The sequence below is a fragment of the Struthio camelus genome, chromosome 1 (genome assembly GCF_040807025.1).
Source record: "Struthio camelus isolate bStrCam1 chromosome 1, bStrCam1.hap1, whole genome shotgun sequence".
NCBI lineage: Eukaryota > Metazoa > Chordata > Aves > Struthioniformes > Struthionidae > Struthio > Struthio camelus.
The window spans coordinates 208,877,643-208,901,233 of NC_090942.1; the positions used below are offsets into that span (position 1 = coordinate 208,877,643).

Below are 23,591 nucleotides of genomic sequence, written 5' to 3' on the forward strand. Positions count from 1 at the left end.
GGAAAAAATCAGGTATCTAATATAGAGTTATAAATCCAGAGATTTGGTAGATTGTTTTTATTGCTTTTTGTTGCTGGCTACCAGCTTAGGTTTGTTGATTGATTCTGTATATTGTACACACCTTCCACAGCTTTTTACTTTGTACTGAAACAGCAGAAGAAGAGCAAGAGGGAGGGATTTTAAAAGTTACTGCTTTTTAGCTATTAACTAACTTTACAAATTTAGTTATCGTGCTAGTTAACTAACTAAAAGGCCTTTCATCTGGATCTGTTGCCGGTCATAACAATGCAGAAAGGTTTATCACCAAATGCATCAAATCTCTTGACATGCTGATAGTCACATTACAGATGAATTTAAAATTGAGGGACCAATGTATAATCTGCCAAACCAAGAATGCCAAGACCAATTTGCCCAGTGAAGTCACCACCTACAAAGACAATTACAAGCATCTAGCTCTGCAGAATGCCACTTACACATGCTCTTGGATTATATACGCCTTTATGCAGAATAATTAGTATTTGGCTCCATCTAGGTATTTAAACATAGAAACAGAGTCCTGATTTCCAGGCCCCTTGTCCCCACCTTTCTTGATGTATTCCCCACTATTCAGAGATTTTATAAGGTGGATTACAACGGTGAAGCCAATCAGGAAAACACAAAAAAGGGTTTTGCTGGTGAGCTGGCTGGGTCCTTATGGCTTTATGTTTCTAGAGTAATTGTTTTAGCCTAAAGCTGACATTGATGTGTAGAGGTTTCCAGAAGTGCTTCAGTGATAGCGCATCTACATACCAATAGCTTTAAGCTTCTTCTGAAGCATCTTTCTAATTTCCTGACAATTTCAGCTTGGGGTTCTTTACCTGAGGAGCTGAGGAAGAACTGCACTTTTAGTGCAAATAGTGACAGCCATTGTTGAGAAAATCTGGAGAATAGGGAGTCCAACAAATTCAGACAAATTCAGCAAGAACTGCAGGAGCAGATGGCAGGAGAAATACAATGTTGGGGGCACGGTCAGTTTTATAGCCATCAGAAGTAACTCATGAATAAGGGCAACAGACAGTCTGCAGTAATTTATAATACAACCACTAATATGAAGATAAAAGGTGAAACTCCATGCATCGTTTACTGATAATCAGATCACTTTTACAATATATCTTTCACAAACGTAATAGAATTTATTAGCAAATCTTAAAAAAACAGTAAGTTAGAAGATCAGTTTAAACATAATTTAAGCAGCAAAATAATTTTTTTTTCATTTCACTTTATAGATACAGGAAATTTACACTACCAATATAAGCACTAAAAATATGAGGTATTTTTACTATTTTAATATACAGCATTTTACAATATAGCATATAATACAGTAGAATTAAAAATATTTATCAGTCACTGACATTCATTACCTGAGTTACTTTCATCTTTATTTTGCTGCTTGTTTTATAGTGTCAAATAATATATACTTTACATACAAAGTACATAAGGCTGCAATCCCCTGGTGAAGCTTTTTAATGACAATGTCAGTATCTCCTCTGCAATTGCAATCGATTGCTAGCAGATGCATTCTGATACTGCTGTGAGTGTAGTGTAGTGTTCACAAAAGGGGTGGATATAGTCTACAATAAAATGAAGAATGATCATATATATATATATATATGTGATTATGTATAACATATAATTCAAAAAACATCATTTGACGATATCATGTGATCTATTTTTCATTATATGAACAATTGTTGACCTTAGCTGGATTTAGGGGTTGGTATTACAGAGTTCAATGTCATTCCTATGAAATACTGAGTAAAAATAGGAGAACTAAAGGGGGAGATCGTGTCAAATGACATAAACATTAAAAAATCAATGGCTTCTCATAGCACAAGATTTGACAAATCTCAGTCAACTATACATTTTCTGCAGCTGGGAACTTGTCTGACAGAGGTTAACTCTTATCATCAAGAGCAATGCCAGGCCCATGTGCGAGATCTGAATCTACAGCTACAGTAGACTACTGTTTAAATGCTTAAATATATACTTGTTGGGAAAGAAGGGTTTTAAATGTCCATCACAGAACTCATGGCTCCAGAAACTGGACAACCTGAGTAATGTCTAGTGTTTATTTATTACTCATGCAACAAAAATCTTGTGGATGAAGAATTAGGGGGAGAAAGGTTTCTCACAGACCAGCCAGCCAAGAAATCTGACTAGAAGAACCCAGGAAAATGTAATGGTGGGGAGTACAGCTATAAATCTATTATTATTTTATTTTTATTTTTTTAAAGTTGGATAGGATAAGAAGAAAGCCACAGAAAAACCCAAGGCTCAAAAATGCTTTAATAACACATAGTTAAACCCAATAAAGGTAACTATATTACACTAATTGCTGAAAAATACAAAATTTACACGTTATTTTGCCATAAAGAATTAAATTTTCAAGACAGGAGGCAGAAGAGAGCAAGCTGAGGTTCCAAGCCACACACAATACTACAGCTCACAGGAACAGAGCTAATGGACGTGCTCTGTGTTCTTTTCACACACCTGCTTCTAAAATAGACAATCAATCATTTGGAATTTAGGGGCCTGGATACTTTCTGGGGTTTTTCCATCTCAAATTCAGGAACTGGCAAAAACTTTCTGAATAATGAGTATTTTCTCTAACATTCTGGGTAACAATTTAACCAATAAATAACTGTGTGAAGTATACAGTAATTTATTTCTATTTTTTCCTAGGAGAGTGTGTGTGTGTGTGTGTATCTATCTATCTAGTAATGGAAGAGACAATAAAGAATTATAAACACTAACTTCTGAATTATAAACTGATAATTTGAAATATAAAGGTTGTGCTTTTTTTGGCAGGGGCACTCATCTGCCTTTTTCATCCTCTATATTCCAGGTATCCTGATATTTTTGTTTCAAAGTGACAGAATCCAGAATATATGAAACATAAAATATAAACAGTTACAGAAGAAAGGTAATGCCTATTATTTATAGAATATGGCATGTCTGCAGGTCAAAATGATATTGTATTACCAATTACTTTATGCACTCTCATGCATCATTCTCCTCCCTCCTTTCTGTATTGCTAAGAAACAGAAAACAACTATGAGCTCTATGTAGTTCAATTGATCCTACTGAATTCCAGTCCTTGAAGGTTCTCAGAACTTACTGGGTTTTTCCGGTGCCTTCAGATTCCAAGAGGAACTGAAGACAAACGACGAGACAGTTTGGTATAAACTGTTAAAACCTGATCACAATACTATAAAGTTTGTTAGTGGATTCTTTTTTGTATGAATGGAAATTTGAAAATCTGGAAAGCCATTTAAACAGACTAATGTCAATATTTTCAATTATATTTTTACTATAAAATAAGCCATAAGGTCAGTTTATAGAAACTAAAGCTGAACACAATTAAGTTAAAATTCTTACCAAAGGGGCGATTATCTGTAACACACTTGAAATAGATGTGTTTCTGGTAATGGCTTCTTGTACATCTAAAAATAGCATAAAATTATATCATTACTATTATTTAAACCAAATACTAGAAAAGAAGTATGATTTGCAGTCAAATATTTAGCATAAAAATTTCTGAAGACTGTGGTAATGTGATTTAATAGTGCTGTTCATTCCACCCCCCCCCCCACTAACAGCTGTTGAAATATATACCATATCTGTATTTTTAAAATAAACAAAGGAGGCACAATAGCCTTCTATCTAATTTTCTTTCCACACTGCATGTTGTTAAGATAAAAGGGGAATTGATGTAATGGTGTGTGATGAACTTTATGTATAATTTGTAGCAGTATGGAAAGTTAGTCACGTAAGTCTACCTGTAAAATTTCACAACTTCCTACTACCACTTTTAATTCCAAAATAATTAAGCAAGCTAAGTAAATGTCTAAATTTATATATGTGTATTCTTTTCATTTTTTTGCAATTACATCATTTGCCATCAGTTAACTTATATAATTCTGTCATTCTTTAATATTCCTTACATTTTCCTTATAGTTCTCACAACGTTTTCCTTTCACACTTTGCAAACTTAAGCTTTACTGCTTCCGGTTCCTTTGCTGTTTTTAGCTTTGCCTCTTTTTTTGTCCTTTCTCTGTTACTTATGCAGCAATTTATTTTCCATTTTCTTGTATTTCTCTCTTAATATGCCCTGTCTACCCTGAGCACATCATACTAAAACTCCTCACCTGCAAAAGAAGGAATTCTTTACTTCTATTTGCCTGGAAGCAATAACCATGAGTTACAGGGTAATGAAATTCTGAACCACTGTTTGACAGGAGTGGGAACTGTTGTTGCAGAGAGTTTCTAAGTGGTTGCAAAGTTCTTTTATCCTGCTGTTGCAGTCTAGGGGAAACTGAAGCCTTTTTCCCCAAAGCCATGCAATCCACCATTTGATGCAGGAACATATGGATAGTGTGGAGGAGCTTAATGGCATAAAATAAGCCTCAGTTTAGTTTAAATCCAGTCATCCAGAACTATTTGAAAGTGTGAGGGTGGAAGAGAACTTGGGTGACCTGACCATGAAATGATGCAGTTGACAATTTTTAGGGAAAGAAGTGGCACAGCAAAAGAAAGCCAATGGATTTAAGAAAACAGATTCTAGTAAATGCAAATAATCGGTATGTAAGATTTCATATGAAACAAATCCAAGGAAAGGGAAAATTCAGGAGAGGTGGCATTTCCATGAAGAGGACACATGACAAGCAGAAGTTAGGCCAATGATATGGAAAGCCAAGAAGTCCAGTAAAGAAGCCTGCACGGGCTAAATCACAAGCTACCCACTGATTTCAAATACAGGATGGAGCTCTAAAAACGCAGAAACTATGTCAAACTACTGACAATTTGTATGAACGACCTGTGTGACCATATAGGTCAAAGCAAATACTAAACACTAGATACAGTAGCAAAAGACTCAACAGGTCATTCCAGAAGCATGCTAGCTGAAATAAGAAGACCTATGAAAACATTAGCTCACTGCTCACTGGAGAGGAAAATTATGACGAGAAGAACAAGTACAGACTTTTCTCCACATTCTTCACCAAAATGTCAGCTGTGATCAGGTAGCTCATATAATTATCATCAGTATAAAGCAGGCAAGAAATCACAGAATAGTTTGGGTTAGAAGGGACTGCTGGAGGTCATCAGCCTGGCATAGAGAGAGAACAGGTTAGAGAACACTTGGGTAAGTTTGGCATTTTTAAAATATTTGGGCAAGTGATATTCACATAAACATTCATAGTTGGCTGTAGGAAGCTCAGAACTGTACTCATTGTCTTTTAGAATTCATGCAGAAGAGGTAGTCTTTTCTAAAAGACTAGAAAAGAGAAAATGAAAAGCCATTCCCTATACATTGAAAAAAAAAAGCTGGGGGATACAAACCAGTCACTTCAACTGAATTTGCAATAAGTACTGGAACGTATAATCAAACAATTTAAAAGTACCTTTATTCTATGATAAATAATGGTCGAGAACTGGGTTTGCCAAGAACAAACTGCATAAAATCATCCCGATTTTCTTCTAGGACAGGTTAAAAAGTTTTGGCAAGCCTTTTGCCACTAACACTCTTGTGAGAAGTCTACGAAGGCTTAATGTAAATCCATGCCAAGATTATCTTTTGTTTTGGATAGTCGAATGGGCCTTTGCACGCTTCTGATGTCCGCTCACTAACATGCATGGAATGTTATTCATAGTGTGAAAAGAAACCTGATCCACAGTCATGGGCTGTATGGAATGAAATTGCCACCCACATCCTTACAGACTTTAGGTTTTTCAAATCTGACCCAAAAGAAACTTGTAGAAATGTGTGCAAAATTGGTGGGAAAGAGCATTAAGATAGTGTCTATAGTATCTATCTGTAGTGGTGCATCGTCACACTGCAAGTAGAACCTTACCGCAGTCTGCCTGTGTCTGGCACCATTCAGTATTTGCATTAATGATGTGGATGACAGAATAGAAAATGAGCTTATTAAAACTGCAGACACTACCAAGCTTGACTAGGCTGCGAATCTGTTCAGAACTACAGTTCCAAAGTTTTTGCTATTGTAAGAAAGACAAAAGATACTGTGATGTGTAAACAGAAGAATAAGACAACTGAAGTGCTGTGTCCAGTTCTGGGCATGGTATCTTAAGGAAGAAATGAACCAACTGGAGAGAGTCCAGAGAATAACAACAGGACTATCAGAAGTCAATAAGACAATCAGAGGTCTAAAATTACCAATGGTGAAAAGTTGAAATAAAAGGGAAAATATTATAGCCTTCAAATGCATAAATGACAGGTGCAGAAAGGATGTTCTTTAAGTCTACTGTAATTAGGACAAAAAAAGTTGTTATGTCAAAACTTAGGATGCACAAGCATTGCAACAGATTCCTAAGTGAGGCTGGAATCTTTACCTCTGTACACTTTAAAGAACAATTTTGACAGACATCTGTCAAAAACAACAGCTGCAGTTGGGCTGATCTAGTTTCCATCTAGTTTCTGAAGGTGTCCTCCAGTCATACTTCTCCACAATTTTTTGACTGAGACAAAGTTGCCTTTATTTTTAATGAATTTCCATTGACAATAAGATGGGTTTCATGATTTTTGTCTACTGTTGGCTACATTTACTTAAAATAAAACGCAATGAGAAGAAAAACACTTCTATCCACTGAATTCGTGTTTTTAATCCAAACTAACTAATGAGAATAAAATACAACGTTACTTAATAATTTGATACAGAATCCTATTTATTATCAAACTCACTTTGTAGCCTTTGATTGAGGTGATCAAGAGACTGGAAAATCTTCTGTTCTTCTACTGAAAGCACACTCATGCCTAGACACTGAGCCTTGTTAAGAAGCATGGGTTGTTTGGCTGGTTGTGCGCTTTCCATAGCTGCCAGGATTTCATCTTCTGCACGTGATGTACCAGCTAGTTGTTCTGCCATAAGAAACTGAACAGTGCTCTCTGAAACTGAAGAGATTACAGAAGTAACTTTTCAAATGAGAATAGCTCGTAACATTCAAAGATATACTGCTTGCTTTCATGACTTTATGTCTGCAAAACACACAAAATACACATTAAAAAAACAAAGAGGTGGCTAAGTCAAGAAGCACCATTCGTAAGAAAATGGCCTAATTAAAATCATTTGTGCATCTTACAACGGCGTGACACCACAGCAAGTTCTACCAGCCTCACAAATATATAACAATAGTAACAAACACCTGTCCATATTGCTATAATATAGTTAAATACAAAGGGAAAAGGATTGAAACTTGACTATATTTCATAATGCTTTTAGAAAGCCATCAATATCATGATGCACATTGCTATGTCATACATTTCTGTGAAAAAAACAGGTCTATACAACATTAGAATCGCTGATGCCAAAAAACACAAACGATGTTACATAGCAGATATTTTATGGTCACTATTTTATCTATAACAAAGAACTGAAGTGCTACTGTACCTTCATCAGATTCATAGGTGTTATTCATATTTTGTGCTGGCTCAAATGCAGATTGAACAGGACTCAGCTGGACAGAATATATTGAATTCTATTAAAATATTACAGGAACATTTTAAATGTAACTTAAGGTAACTGGAACACTTTTTGCATATTTTTATTTATTATTTCATATTACTAACTAATATTTTCAAGTGCAAAAATATTAGCATATACTAACATAGTGTATGTGTTCTAGTTGTTTTTATTAGGTTTCATTATCTTCATTAGCAGTGACAGAGAGTTGACTAAGCATGAAAATCCTGTGGCACAAAAAAACTCTTTGATATTCCTGAGACTCTCTTTCCATTTTGGGGATTAATAATCTTTGTTTTTATAGTATCTAATATTTACCTGTGTATAATGAGTGGGCTTGCACCTTGTAGAGGCTACAATTTGTCGTCTTCGTTCCAAAAAAGCTCTACGTTTATTTTCACAGCTGTCAAAACCATAGTTTTGTCTTGTAACAGGAACAATACCTTAAATGAGATGCAGATAAAAATAAGCCAAAAGTATTTAAACACATAATAAAGACACTGATAACAAAACTACTAACGGTAGGTATATTCTTGTGTCCAAATTCAGATGTTTACCTTGTACATGTTTACTTCTGATCTCTCCGAGTATACTTTCTTATAGTTAAAGGAGAAAACCAGGCACTTCTAAGGCATATTTCATTTCATTTCATCTTAGTGTGGGACTATCAAGTCCATATGATTAGTTTGTATGTGGAGGTTTATAAGCAGGTTAGGTGAAACTCCACTTTGAATCCTAGATAATCAAGATAGTTTATACAAAGTAAGATGCACCATGGTCTTAGAAAAAAAGGGCAAAAATTAACAGACAGTCTTAATGAATTTTACCATTTGCAGAAGAAGTAAATTCATCCATCCTAGAAGCAGATTTGAAACTAGTCATCAGGCTGCCACCAATGATAGTAATATGGTTCACATTAGCTTTAGCAGCTTGCTATTTAGTTATGTATGAATTATTGTAATGTGACTCACCGTGCTGAATATCACCTGAAAGGGAAAGAAAATGTGATCATGTTATACTGAATATGGAGGAACATTTAAAAAGAAGCAAAGTACCTCCCTGCTGCATTAGTAATCACAGTGTTTTTCTGATAGATTAACTTCAGTTTTTACTTTTCAATATGCATCAACATTTAATTTAAGTAATAGGCATGACCTGCCTACGCCTATCTGTGCCTACGAAAAGACTCCTTCAGGAAATTTAAGACAAAAAATTAGCAAGTGGTAGGATCTTTAGGGCACGAGATACTGAGCAGTCTACTCCCGTTTAGCTCTGAGCATGTGAAGTAGCCCCACGTTTGTCACAGGCTAAATGTTAAACACATTTTTAAAGCATTTTACTGGCATCAAAGAACTTAAAATAATTATAGTATCCAGCTAAAGAGAATAATACATGCCAGCCAGAAAACACATCATTGAAGCCTAGAACCCCGTTTAAAGGAAGATCCTCATGTACAACAATTTTATTTATTAATCTTGTTCCAACCTATTCTTCTTTTAGCACACATTTGGCCACACATTGCAACAGATCGTACTTTTTAGTCTCCTCATGGACTTTATTGAACCCTGTAATACTGCTACAACAGATAATTCACTTAAGAAGAACAATGCAGTATTCAGTCTTCCTTAGCAAGCACTTCAGGACGAAGACTGCGATGCTCTCTATGCACGTGCAGGCAATTGAACAAATAATAACAGCAAGCCATTAGGAGTTATCTAGAGTATTTAACACAAAGAAGACTTACAAAATACCTAAGCAGATACTGAAAAAGAGCTACTCAAATTATAAAAGGAGGTTCATCAGCTCTTCCTCTACAAGAATTTGAGCTACATGACATTGGAAACGTAGCTTGTAAAATTGCAGTGAAGACAGTATTAGCAGTGCACACATGCCCAAGTTTGGACCATTAAGCTTCCTGTTTCACTGATTTGATGTCAAAATGAGGACATAAACAGGCAGGTATCTCTGCTGGAGGCATCAGGCATGGTAGCATAAGGCTTCTCAATTTATTTCCATGTGAAATCAAGTAGGTTAACTTAAATAACACACAGCTTAAGTTCATCTGTTTTATTTTGAACCGGAATGGACAAGTAGATTAAATTTCATTATTTCTTCCCCCTCCTTTAGGCCAAGAATATTCAAATACCTCTGCTTGTTTCCAACAGAACTGTTCCAAATCACCTGATAGCTAAAGCTATATATCTACTGTATATAAAACTAGAAACCCACTTTTTACATTATGGAAATTACTCATCTTGCTAGAAGGTATCTTTGAGCTGCATAACGGATCCTCAGAATGATCACAGTATGTACAGAAGTATGATATGCTGCTCATACATGAAGCAGGCTTCATAGCTTTAGGAGCTCAGCCTCCAGCTGCAGCCTCCAGTAGGAAGCAAAGCAGGAGACAACTCTTGTAGTATAAATTACGAGCAAAAGGATGCCATCACTGCCTGAAGGCACAGATATAGCTAGGCAGCAGAGGAGAAACAAGGCAAATCAAAAAGTTCAAAACACAGTCTAAAATGTGAAAAACAGGAGATTAAGATTTATTCTCCTGAACTTTCTGAGATCTCTCTCTTTTATCTTTTCAACAATTTTCTGCATCACAATGTTCCCAAGATTATTTTTAACAAAATGCAGTATTGGTCCTTAAATTTCTTTAAATTCTTTATAAAGTAGACATATTCTTCAGTAAAGCAGAACTTGTCTGGTAGGGGAATTCTTTCATTATTAAATTTAAATCCACAATTTTTTTGATCATGAACTGTATTAATGAGACTAAATCTTAACAATTTTAGACATTTACAGTGTCAGAATTTTAAAAACATATTAGATCTACATTTTTTCACTCTCAGGTGGCGTGATTGTCAAGACAGCAAGCTTCAACTCCCAGTCAGCTTATAAAACTTGCTCATATAAACTTACTCTCTTCCTATTATATAATTATTTAACCATCTGCCACATCTGCTCATTAGTTAAGAATATAATCTCAAGGAAAATACCTCCTTCTCATTTAATACTGTAGAGAGCTTATAAAAATGGCAATCTATGTTTGACAGGCCTCTGGGACCAACAGAACATAAATGATAACGACAAATTAAAAGTTGTTCATACTGGCTGTATTGTGACGAACAGACAGCTAAATGTTTTAACTGAAAACAAATTTGTGATATAATTTTAAAGGACTTTGTTCTGAACATCCCCCCACTCCAAACCCAGAAACATAATGATTCTTACCAGTAGCACACTCTTTCTGAGCTAGGGCATTCTGCACTCCTTGCCATGAAGTACTTGTTTTTTCACCTGCTGGGATATGATCTAGAGGTAATCCATTTTCTGCATTAACAGGTCTTCTTTTAGTGCAGGTTACAACTGAACAGTTTTGACAGGCACTTGCCTGAACGCTATTTACAGAACAAATATTTTTTGTCAAAGGTTTATATTTGGACTTGCTACAGGAAGGTGCAGATAACATCACACTGGCCAAGTCAGAAGTACAAGGAACACTCTTACTTTTTTCTGTAAGATCTGTATTTAAAATCCAATCTGCTAACCAAACATGCCTTTCATTTAAATAGTTACTGTTTGTATTGGTAGTTTGAAGATTTGAAGAAGGCAGTGGTTGACACCCAGGGCTGGCTACATTTTCCCCAGTTCTGTTTCCTGGCACAGGTGTAGATGGTGGGTGAGGTGCTAAAATTTTCTCTCGAGCTTTTAGAATTTTGTTGGCTTCAGTAGCAGACTGTGGACGGATAATAGTGCCTGTTCTATTCTTGGGCATAAAACTTGACTGGCCTCTTGGTCGTCTACTTATCTTCACCTTATTTTTGCATTGATTACTTTTATGAATTTTAGAATTGCCACTACTTACTGGGGGGTTAATTTCTTCACCTTTTGATGCCATCCAAGCTTGCTTAGCATAATAGGAGCCAGGAGACATTAAAGTATTCAGGGATAGACATGCATTGTCTGATTCTCCAGCGTTAACACTTGGTTTTGGTAACTGAGAGTATTCCTGATGATTTTTTCTGCACGCGGAATTTGAAGTGTGAGCAGCAATACTTAAATTAGTCTTAGGAGCATTACTTGTAGTTTCAACACACTGCAGCTGCGCAGAAGATATTTCACTGGTGTTCCCATCATTGCATTTTTCATTATTTTCTATTATTACCTGGTGCATTTGATCAAACCATCTTAGGTTTCTATTGTTTTTTTCATTTTCTGCATTCTTCTTTTTTATTTTTGCCAGTTCCAAACTGTCTCTGAGAGAAGACAGAGGTTGAGTTCCACAATGGATCCTGCCGTTCATATCTAAGGCTTTGAAATGACTATGTTCATATTTAGATTCTTTCTTTAAGATACCTTTGAATAACTCTGCTTCTTTTCTCTCATAAACGCTGTTTTTCAGGTTTTTGTGTTGCACAGGAGTGTCAGAATTGAACTCTGTATCAGACAACAGAGACACAGTTTCAATCATATTTCCCTTTTCTTCTTTATTCTTTGCTTGCTTCACATTGCACAGAACGGAGGCACTTTGTATGTCTTGAAACACAGATGATCTTGGATTGATGTTATCAATACCTTTAATATTTTCTTCTTTTGTTTCCGTAATTTTGCCTAAAGCATTTTTAAAAAAAATTGTACTGATGTTTTTGTCTTTTTCTGAAGTACTAGCTGAGCAAGATGTGCCGGGAATGCCAGCGGAATACCTCTGATTAGGAAATAAGATTACAGATGTTGCAATAGGTTGATAAGAGGTTTGTACAGACGCAGTTCTTCTTTGTGTGGTCATTTCAGAACTCTGATCTTGTATCAAATCCTGAACTCTATCTCCTGAAACGGCCCAGGTGTTGCTAGGCTTGAATACAGGATTATCAGTGGATAATGTGCTAGCCATTTCAAAAGACAAATTGTTTTTTCCTTCTTTTATACTTTTCAGAAAAGTAAATGGATTATTTATAGGGCTTTCTTGCTTATCAGAGGTAGAGACCTCTGTAGGTTTTTCTTCAGACCTGCAAGAAACAGATGATTCCTCTTCTGAATTGTTTATATGTTCAGCAGGAGTTAGAACGCTATGTTTAGCTGAAGGGTCATGAATAGGTAAGTTTTTCTGGTTGTTTTGGGAATCTGCATTTCTCAGACAATTATTTAGATGCATATTTTTAGAAGAAGTATTTTCAGCTGAATAAAGTAAACCACCATTTCGTGTCTGTGATTCTTCTGGATTACACCCAGCACAGGCGCCTTGTGTAGTTGAAGATGATTCACTTGATGTTACATAATTTCCATTTTGTTCTCCGGCTTCAAGACTGTCAAGGCTTGACAGGCTTTCAGAACTGGCTACTTTCTTGACTTCTTGATGAAAATTCTGAAATATAGACATAAAACAAGACTTAAATTTATTATACATTTTTTTTTCAGTAGTATTTTTTGAGTAGTTTTCATTAATGAGAGCTTAGGCTAAAACAGAATCAATATTGCACCTTGTGTTTTTAAGGCTTTGGGTCATAGCAACATGAGTGTTTCCATCAACTCAAATGATATCTGTGCACAACTGCAAAAAAAACTTGTCTAGGGAACAAGTTCTGAGGAACGTGCTGTATAGTTCAACAAAATCCTAAATTTTATATTAATTCTACAAAATCACAAAGGCACAAGATTTGGGGAGTCTAAAGAGGACTGTTGTGTTTCAGTCGCCCTATGACACAGGATGGTTCTTCTGCTCTAACATGAAAGGGAGTTTACAAAATGAAGGAGAATCTATGAAAATACAAGTTTGATATTGGATCTGCCCCAAACTGGAATTTTTGTATAGTACTAGACTGAGTAAGTTTATCTTAATAAAAAGTGGCACGAGTGATTAGGATTTACACCTTGCCATGGTAAACACGGAAAATATCTCTCAGCTATCATAACTATAATGCCTCGCTCTTTTTTATATTTCAGAAAGAAGAAAACACCATGTGATCTATAAGGCTAGATCAAGCCTAAAGGTACACAAGAGTTCCATCCACTTCCCCAGCTTCTTTGTGCAACACGAATACAGTGAAGATTAAGAAGGTCAGGCACCACCTGAAGCAACAGTGTGATGCCTTTAAATGTATATGTATTACACATATTTTCATTGCTAATACTGCTTCACCTAAACACTGAGATGATTGACATGGCTGAAAAATACACACTTTTTAAAATGTAGAACTTGAAAACACAGACAAAACATCAGAGAAAACATGCTTTCCCTCTCTCTCCCTCTCTGCTGTTATGTTCACTTCCAGAAAACAGAGTGGCTAAGTGATTTTAGAATGAATGTTGGAGAATATTCTGGTGAAAAAAATAAGAGAAGCTGCGCTGGGTATATAAAGCAACCCTGAGATTTTTTTTTGACTAGTTACTTCAAATGGGAAGTGTTTCATGTAGCAAGATCTGTCATGCCAGGTAAGTGATTATATATCCTTTGGCAATTACAACAATATAATTAAATTTTTGAAAACTTACTAAAGAAGGCATAAAATTAATCCATTCTAATAACACTGTTATAACATAATATTACATCATTTATAGCTGTACAAATATCTAAAATTGCAGAATAAAATGCTTAGTGAGTCCTGAAAGACTTTTTATGATTAAATTAAATTTTATCTTGCAGCAAATGTTCAGATATTGGTACCGACTTCTATTACAGTTATGATCTCAGATAAAGAAACCAAATACAAGAACAAAGAACCAAGTGTAGGCAAAGATTCCTTTAGGGAACATTTTCAAACTAAGGCTACACAAATTGGTGTCTTTTTAAAAGAAAAGAATAAATAATGCTCTGTTAGTTATTTATTAACCTTTATATTTAGCTAAATTATATTGTTAACCTCTGCTTGAACCTAATCAAAGAAGGAAAAGGCATATGCTTGGAGTATTCTATATAAGGCCAAATTTAAGAACTAACTCTGAAATATTCAGACAGGAAAAAACAGTAACAAGAAGTCATGGGTGTTAAGTCTTATTTCTTGTTTAAACAGGAAATTGTACCTGTTTAACTAAGGATGTGTTTCTAAAATGACTGAGTTAAATAGAGGAAACATTTTTCTAAAGACTATTGATTTAAAAACTGTTCTGGAGCAGGTTAGTTTGAACCGGTAAATGTGAAGGGTGCAAGGAAAGCTGCAACTTTTAGAAACAACACAGTACTACCCACTTTTGTTCCAGGCTGAAAACAGTCTTGGTCCTTCGTTACATATAACTTTGCTCCTTTTGTAAAATAAAATCTCTTGGAGACTAAATCAGCTGATGCAACCTTGAGAAAATAAGTTAGGAACTAAGATAAATAAAGATGGATTATTGACTTATACTCTTTATTATTATTATTATTATTATTATTATTATTTATTAATACTCTGCTTAACTCTCTAAAGAAGCTGTGGAGATCTAGGATTATTATAGAAAAGCTTTTTTATTTCCTGGAAGCTATGTCTACCTGCACTCCTACCAACACCACATTTTTTTCTACGCTAACTCCTAGGTCCTGACTCTTAGGACCCCTATTCCAGATGCTAGTGTTCTTCCACACACTAATTAAGGCATTCAGCTCCAAAAGCTGAATTTCTAATGCTAATTATTAAATGTTATTTAAATTATCAAATCATTAAATGCTGCAGCCTGAGCATCACAACGTATAAGTGTTTCTAGCCCGTTAATAAATAAATTTTCTTAAAGCAGGCATCATCTACTCTGCATTTAAGAGACGGGGTCATAAAAAATAGAAAGGGACTGCATAATCGAAAATTGTCATAAAGCAAAAACACGGAGGAAGATTAAGCATGCGCATGCAGTATTAATTCTGGAGCTTCTTAACTTTGAATTAATTAATAATCATTTCAATGTTATCTGTAAAATGCAATGATATAATTTAATTAGCAAATTCGTAGTTATTTACTAATCTCTTGTTACATTCAATGCCATTTTGGTTATTCCAAAAAGGAAGAAGAGAGATCAAGTAAAAAAATTATCCATTTACATTTTTTTGTAATTTGCAGATTGTAGGAGAAAGTCAAGGTAATGATGTTTTAAAAAATATTTTGTAGAAAAATCTAATTCCAGACAATAATTCACAGACAGAAATCAAAGGGGAATAACTCTGAGATTTTTTTCCATTTTAAGGCAAAGAAATAATCCTCTCTCTCAGCAATGGCTAAGGTCTTAATAGGGAGACTTAAAGCTCTGAAATGATCCTTTTTGGAAAATCTTTCCAACAAAGTCTGATTGATGGGGAAAGAATAACTGATGAAGGAAAGTATTTCTTCATCTTCTAGAAAACTCAGAATCTGCCTTCCTGCATTATTCTGATTCAGATTTTGATGTAAAATACATAAATAAGATAATAAAAGCATTAGGGTTTACAGATTTGAATGAACTTAAGCTGTAGTATTAAGAAGTAATTGATTGATATTATTTGACCAGCACACACCTCTTAAAAGTCTCACACCCATACAGAGTGTTAATATAATCTTTAGAATAATTGTTAGTTCAGATAAGGGATTATCCTAACTGGTCTATCTGACATGCTAAAAAATTAATACATTATTTTGCTTTCTAAAGAGCACTAATTTTTTTTTTTCAACAACGTAAATATATCACAGTTTTTCAAAAGATCTTGTGCACTACAAAGCAGCAGCAAAGGCAGAAAGCCAGAAAGTGTGGTTCAACGATTTACACGAGGAAAACCTAAAAGTCCATTATAGAAATATTTTTAATATTTTATTTATTTATACCTCTTTAGAAATAAGCTTTAGTGAGAGTTACACATAATTGTCAACATTCTCTTCATGTTTCATTAATCTAATCACACATTTTGCAAAAATTTAGTGACTCTTACATTATCTGCGTTACAAAGTTCATTTTTTCAAATTAGATATTTTTCAAGACACTTATACCACTTAAGAACTTTGGATAACATGAATTATAGGAACATGTACAAGATTTCTACCGATACCTTGCCTAAAATAGCCTATTGAATTTAAAAGGTGATTTTTTTTTTCTTGCTACTGTTTAATACACCATAATTCTTTGAGTTGCTTGTTACAAGGTCTTTCAGTAACCCGACTCTGCTTATTCCCATCCTCGGAATCCTGGGTGCCTGGTTTAATGCTCCATCTCCCAAATGGCGAGCCATACCTCCTTAAGGAGAGATGCCAATATTAGGCATGAACTGCACAGCAAAGCTCAAGCTACTAAGTCCTACAGCAGTGCTGCTGGGGATTTATAAGAATTAATATAGCACAAAACTGAAAGAAGTTGCCAAGTTTCTGCGCTCCCTAGCCACCACTAGCCTAACAAGACAGAAGAGGCATACTTGAAGAAAAAAAAACAAAGGAGTTAAATTCTGTTTCGCTTTCAACTCCACATAAAGAGGTTCATTTAAAAAATAAAAAATGAATTCTGCTATCTTGGAAAGGGCAGAATTACTCAGGACAGTGATACTTTAATTTTCATAAGAAAGCTTCCACTAAGACATTAGTATAAACTCTTTCTGACAATATCAGATGCTCATAGTATAATATAGAATACTGGCAGATCAGCACGCACAAAGCATTTTTTATCTTCCACTCCCTTCCTGCAAGTGAACATTCTATTACCTTAACTGCAGCAAATTAAAAATCAAATACTGTTATTTTTTCCTCTATTCCTCTCCTTTAGCTACATTTCTGAACCTTTTACTCTGTTCCAGTGTAACAAACCACTTCAAAGAGTTCAAAGTACGGTAAAAATAATTTAGTGCACAGATGCATGTATATATATATATATATATATATATATGTATGTAGATATATATGTGTGTGTGTTATGTGTACATATATATGAATATAGAAACAAAAAAAGGAGTCATGGCCTATCACGTGCGGCAGTTCTAACGAAAAAGTATACACTTCTAAAGGAGGAACAGGTATTTATTAGATTACAGTTCTTGCTTCTGTGGTTTGTCAGATATGTTATATGTAAAGCAATCCTAACTTACCCCCAAGCAAAGCATTTATTAATGTATTTACCCATCTTGAAATAAGTTCCTTTGTACTGAAAATGCCGTTTCACTTCAACCCTACATTATCATCTGTTAAAGCAAGGCTATGAATTGAGGCAAGATGTTCTTCAAATAACTAAACATCCAGATTGTCAAATACTGATACGAAGCTAGTAATGTCATTTTCTACAGCACAGGCTTAGAATATACCATGATTCCACTTAAATAAGACTACACTTAAGAATACACAATACAAAATAAATTATTCTGCATTTCAATGTAAATTAGTAACCTATACTGCAAACGTGAAGTTGCTTCAACATAGTTGAATAGCAAAATAATCTGGAAGACATTGGCATGCTGCAATATTGGTTGAAAGCCAGTAAGAACTGGAGGCTATCATCTTTCTAAAAGGATAAGGAGCAGGGAAATCACTCCAGTGTCATGTGATTCAAGTGATCAACACAGGATATGTTAACATGCACAATTAAAAGTCAAAGCTGGCCAACACTTTTTGATCTAAGGGGACCACAGAAACCTATTTGAGGTCTTTGAACGGTACTCTTCAAAATCAAATGTGACTTCAATTCAAATCCCATTTTGAACTAACCTCCCTTAATCCTCCATTTAAGAATCTGTTTTCCCATTAGCTAGCCCTGGACGTTCTACAATTACTTGAGAAAGAAGATTTTATACACGGGTCACTCACTTTTTCCTGTTCTTCTTGTCTATATAAGAGTAAGAACGATCAAATATACATTGCAGAAGTAACTCTTGTTTAACTCATTTCAATAATAATACAAATGCACTTGAAAATGAATTCAGTTTTTCCATCAGTTACCTAAAGCAATTCAATTTCATAGACACAGCTGAACCTCAAAAGTACAGTAACCCAAACAGCTAAGGGTCACACAGGCCAACTCATTCACGCAACTAAGGCTACGTCTACACTTACGTGTTTGCGGCATCCTGCCACTTTCTTTAACTATTTAATAAAAATATACATATTCTTTATTACTTCCTAGTCACTTATTCCAAATATGTAACATACAGAAATACATATACATTACAATAGGATACAAAATTTTATTGTATTAGAGATAAGAGAAAAATATCTCTCTGGCCTCATGGTTTGGGTTGCAGTTTCTGAGAAATGATGCTTGTGTTCCAGCCCTCCTTTATAAATACTGGAGTATTTTATGCCAAGTGGAACAGTATCCACGGAAAGACCAATACCGAGTACATCAATGGCTGCACAATATGCTTGAGAAAAGGACAGCCAAGTTTAAATTCCTGCTTCAGCTCAGTCAGAGAAAGGATTTCAATTCAGATTTCACAGACTCCACTTGAAAGCCCTAATTACGGTTTTATAAAGGAAGGAAAAGAAAAATATGATCTCCATGTTGTAACCTATAACTATTTTATCTTGTAAATTAGCTCCTCCTTCCAAATATTTTGTTTAAAAACATTTTACCTCTATCTTTTGGCTTAAGTTAATCAAACAGTCTAATTAGCCATAATTTACTTTGCTGGAAGAGCACAAAGAATTGGACTGGCCAAAAAATGTTTTCTGTGCCCACCAAATTAAAGAGGTGACGAGAAGAAAAAGACAATGTACGAATAATATTATTCCTTGACACAGTTGAGCCATTTTAATGGAAATTTTCTAAATTATTTAGTGCAATGCAGGTGCCAGAAGTGGAGAATTTCAACCCAAACAGTTAACATTTGGAAAAAAGATATGCAATTGAAAATAAAGTCTTTTGGTGAAAAGCTGTTCAGCTACAGACAGTGCTATCAGCTCCACCTTAAAGATTTTTTTTATGCCTACATTAAAATTGGAAAAGGACTGTGCAGCAAAACCTGTGCTTCTGAATGAAGTTAACAACACTACGATCTTCAAAATGGAGCATATTTATGGACATATAACAAATGATGATTTGATGCACCACTGAATTTGGTTTGATGGCTCAAACCTAACTGTCACACAAAATAAAAATCTATCACTAAGTATTTTAAGCACAAGAATTTCGGAAAATGGTAGAAGGGTCACTAAAAGCCTTGACTTACTGCTGAAACTATACAAATCGTTAGAGATGGAAAGCAGGAAATACAGCAGATCTAGTGGTAAGGGTCTACATAGAACTTTATTGCCCTGTAGGAAAGAAAAGAATTTTAGGAATCTTTATAATCCTGTTGGGCCTGTAAAAACAGAAACAAAGAGAGGTCAGTCAAAGGATCTCAATGGATGGTTAGACTGCAAAGCATACGCACAGAAAAACAGTTTGACGTTACTTTCAGAAAGACGAGAGCTGTTGAAATGATGGACAACAGACAATAACAGGACTATTGAAGCCCATCCATGTCAGTAACATTAGTAAGTGTATTACACTGATTCACATCACTAAAAGTCACAAAGCATATACACATCAGCACAATCCAAGTATTAAATCTTGAAACTCAGACCTCAGAACAACGACAATAGCTTTCCTAATGATAATTTTTCTAATTCGGGTCCAAAGCATGTTATTTCAAGAACAAAACTCCAAATGTTTCAAGTATAAATATTTATAATTTGAAACTATTTATCAGAGGGAAGAAGCTGAGCAACCCCTAGTGGTAGCAGAAAAATAAATTCTAGGAAAAAAAGGCAGAACATTTTTACCAAACCCAAAGCATTTTCAGAATTTCATTAAAACTTGTAAACATAAATTCCTGTATTATATGTAGTATCCATAAATGATTATTTACAACACTTAGAGGAAAAATATAAGGAAAAAGTTATATATAATTCAAGGCCATTTTTCTATAGAATTCAAATAGAACGTGATGATTTTGTTTGATGAAATACAGTCTTATGGTATACTAAGATTTTTTAAAAAACTTTTTATAATCAAAGATGATTGATTCAAAGAGATTGCTTCCCCCCCCCCCCCCCAATTCTACTTGGCTACTGCTTCCTTGAGGGAAGGAGTTGCAAACACTATACCAACCAAATGCACAATCTGGTATTTAAAAAAAAAAAAAGTGTAGAACTTTCTACATTTTTTTTGAAAGTGGCTATAATTCAGTTTTATAAGCATCAGCTGTCTTCTCTGAGTGGACATTCCCTCCTTCTTCTTTTAGGCTTGGAAATAAGAATGAATACAAACCAACACACTTGCCAGAACAAACTGTACTTTCAGTCTCCTCAACATTCATGAAACTTATTCCAGTGAAATGAGATTTTCTCTATTATCGAGAATTCTAGAGATTCCCATGAATACCCATTTGAACAAAGCAGGTACAAAGACAGAGATAAATATGTCTGAAGGCATCAATATGTATATCAAAGAACTCAAAATATGATATGTGACTGCATATAATCCTTCAGAAGTTATCTGTGCAGGTATATTAAGAGGTAAAGCCTTTGCTCTTTTGCCACTAAGGATCCCATAGCTCTAGGTGTCACCAACATAAAGGTGCTTCATTGTGCCAAGGTCATTTCAGACACCAACAGTCCAGTGGGATAGTATTTTAGAAATATGAGAGTTAGTTCAAAACTATGTCCTCTTGTTTGCAAAAAAAAAAAAAAATTAAATACATATTTCCAATATCAAAGACAACATTGACTGACCTAAAGTCACACACTTAAAAGTACAGTTTAAAGAAATTACTTAGGAGCTCAGTTCTCGACTTTCATTGAGTTTCTAAGGTGAATTTTGAAACCAATTTGGATCCAGAAGTTAGTTTAAGCCCAAAGTTAAGGAGTACTCCAGGGTTGTTACTGGAACACTTGCATCTATTCCAAAGATGACAAAAAGGATACAGAATCTCATGAAACTTGAAGTCAATGCCTAAGAAATTACCACACATCAGAACTAAAACGACCTACTATAATTGTAGTTTTACAATATTTTGTGCTGCTTTGTAGCATTATAAATATTTTGTGCTGCATTGTACAATCAGTGAAACAGAAACTTAAGTGTGAACTGCAAGTAGCCAATTTAAGTTTAGAGCTAGCACAAGACTCCTGTGATAGACTTAACGGCCAGCTACAGCCCAGAATTTGGACACACAAATTTTTGGTTTACAGAAAGAAAGACAACATGACAGGTATCTTTGTGGAATTTGGGACATTCTATGCTGGAAATGGCCCTAAATTGTAAAGATTTCTGATTTCTAATTGAAACAGTTTTATAAGCTATACTCTAAATGATCTATTGGTAGGGCATACGCAGTGTGCCCTCAGATGCTGTTTAACTGATAAAGCGTGCCTAATGGACTCTTCATTTTTATCGTACTCAAGAAACTTTCTATTGCATTTAAGAATCGTTATGAATCAAATGAAAATATCATACCTCCAAGCTGCTGAGATGCTGTTTTTCAAGGAGTTGTTGTATTTCATTCAGATTTTTTTGGAAGAGAAGCTGATTACAATCCATGTTTGTTCTACTGCTCTCCTGTATCATTTTATCACAGCCAACCATCGCTGAAATTTGCTTCTGATGGAAATAACTGTTTCTAGATGCTGATGAGGATGAAGTGTCATCTGTGGTTCTTGATGCAAGGAAATAACTTATTACTTTGACTTATTTCTATGCGTCAACTATATGCTTTCTAACATGTTCCTTTCCAAAAGTATACAGCATCAATAAATGCCTGGCAATTAAATGATAGCTAAATGATATGTAACTACAGGTGGTGCTGTTAGTACTGTAAGGTAAGTTAAAACTGTGCAACGCTTTCCATTCTAAACTTTCTTTTCCATTATTTATAAATTGCCAGACTTTTCTGATTGGGTTATTGGGTGACTGCCTCAAGATGAATTATTCTCGAAAATGTCAGCCAATAATTTGGTCATTTTCACGAACGGAACATGGAGGATTTTTTTTAAACAAGTAAAATGGCCTGTATCTTTCCATAAGGTTGGCCTTTATAGAGCATGACTATATACTGTTGCTCTCAGATATTCCCTTACTTCAGATGGCAAAAAGGCTTTGTATTATCTGAACAGCCCAACTCTACTGACACTACAGTTCATCAGTAATGTGGGACATTAAAGAATCTGTATTTGCGATCTGAAAAAAAAATCTTAGGAGTATCTACTGCAGCTGTGTACTGCGGTCAGGGTGAGCCAAAATCTCGACCGAGGAAACCACAGGTTTCTACAGGCTCAGAATTAGCAGGAACCATGGGGCTAGTTGACACCCAGAAATTAAAGAAGTCAAGAAGCAAGTTAAGTCAAATGACAAGGAAAATGCACGATCAGAGGCTGGGAAGACAGGGAGTCTGTAACAAGTTAGGGTCAAAAATAAATAGCAGACAGTATTGGAACAAAACTGGGTCAGATCACCAGGAACCAAGATCTGGAAAACAAGGGGTGAGAACTAGGTATCAACAACGACAAAAGCAAGAAATAAGTTGTTTTAATCAAGAAAGAAGGCAGGCAGGCAGGCAGGCAGGTGGAAGGAAGGAAGGAAGGAAGGAAGGAAAGAGAAAGAAAGAAAGAAAGTGACAACACCAGCTCATAGGCAAATCAAGCCTTAGTTTCTTGGAAGCATAACTACCACAGGCTGCTGGCTGTAAAGTTTGACTGCTTAGGCAGAATACTTTAAGAACTGACACTGACCCTACCTTTTGGCTCCAAGCTGGTTCAAGGTCCCTAAACGCACTTAGTCAGGCATAACCAAAGTGGGACTTACAGAAATCTCTCACTAGATGCAGAATGTGGATTCTGATGACTGTTCAGAAGAGCCATAACCCTTCCAATTGATTAGAAAGCCAAGCTCATGCCTTGCTGCTATAGGATCAGGTATTCATTCTACTTCATAATGATTACAAATGGTAGTAGGAGGAGAATAGATCTTGGAAACAGATTATCAGTATAAACTTCTACTGAAGTTATGTGTAAAATTGGTATATTTTTATGAAAGAGGGGAGATGCAGCCTTTATTTTACCAGACTGATCAGATCCAAGATTTGAAACGATACTTGGTCTCAGCAAACCCTGCATTATGAGTAACTAACCAAACCTTATTGTCTATTCACTAAGCAGATGCTTTCTAACAGTCCCCAGATGC

The 23,591-nt window shown here is 35.1% G+C and overlaps 1 protein-coding gene across 2 annotated transcripts in view; it reads right to left on the reverse strand.

The window, feature by feature from the left end:
• Positions 1-1,155: 1,155 nt before the first annotated feature.
• The window catches only part of CEP126 (centrosomal protein 126), a 43,441-nt gene continuing 21,005 nt past the window's right edge, over positions 1,156-23,591 (reverse strand). The window contains exons 5-12 of one of the 2 annotated variants that reach the window (XM_068930396.1): positions 21,870-22,068; positions 10,758-12,888; positions 8,489-8,503; positions 7,836-7,960; positions 7,446-7,512; positions 6,740-6,949; positions 3,418-3,482; positions 1,156-1,610 (exon numbers count right to left, since the gene is read on the reverse strand). In XM_068930396.1, the coding sequence (XP_068786497.1) occupies positions 1,515-1,610; positions 3,418-3,482; positions 6,740-6,949; positions 7,446-7,512; positions 7,836-7,960; positions 8,489-8,503; positions 10,758-12,888; positions 21,870-22,068 (2,908 nt within the window). In that variant the 3' untranslated portion in view covers positions 1,156-1,514. Of the gene's footprint in view, positions 1,611-3,417; positions 3,483-6,739; positions 6,950-7,445; positions 7,534-7,835; positions 7,961-8,488; positions 8,504-10,757; positions 12,889-21,869; positions 22,069-23,591 lie in introns of both variants that reach the window. The other variant, XM_068930395.1, reaches the window with a different exon arrangement.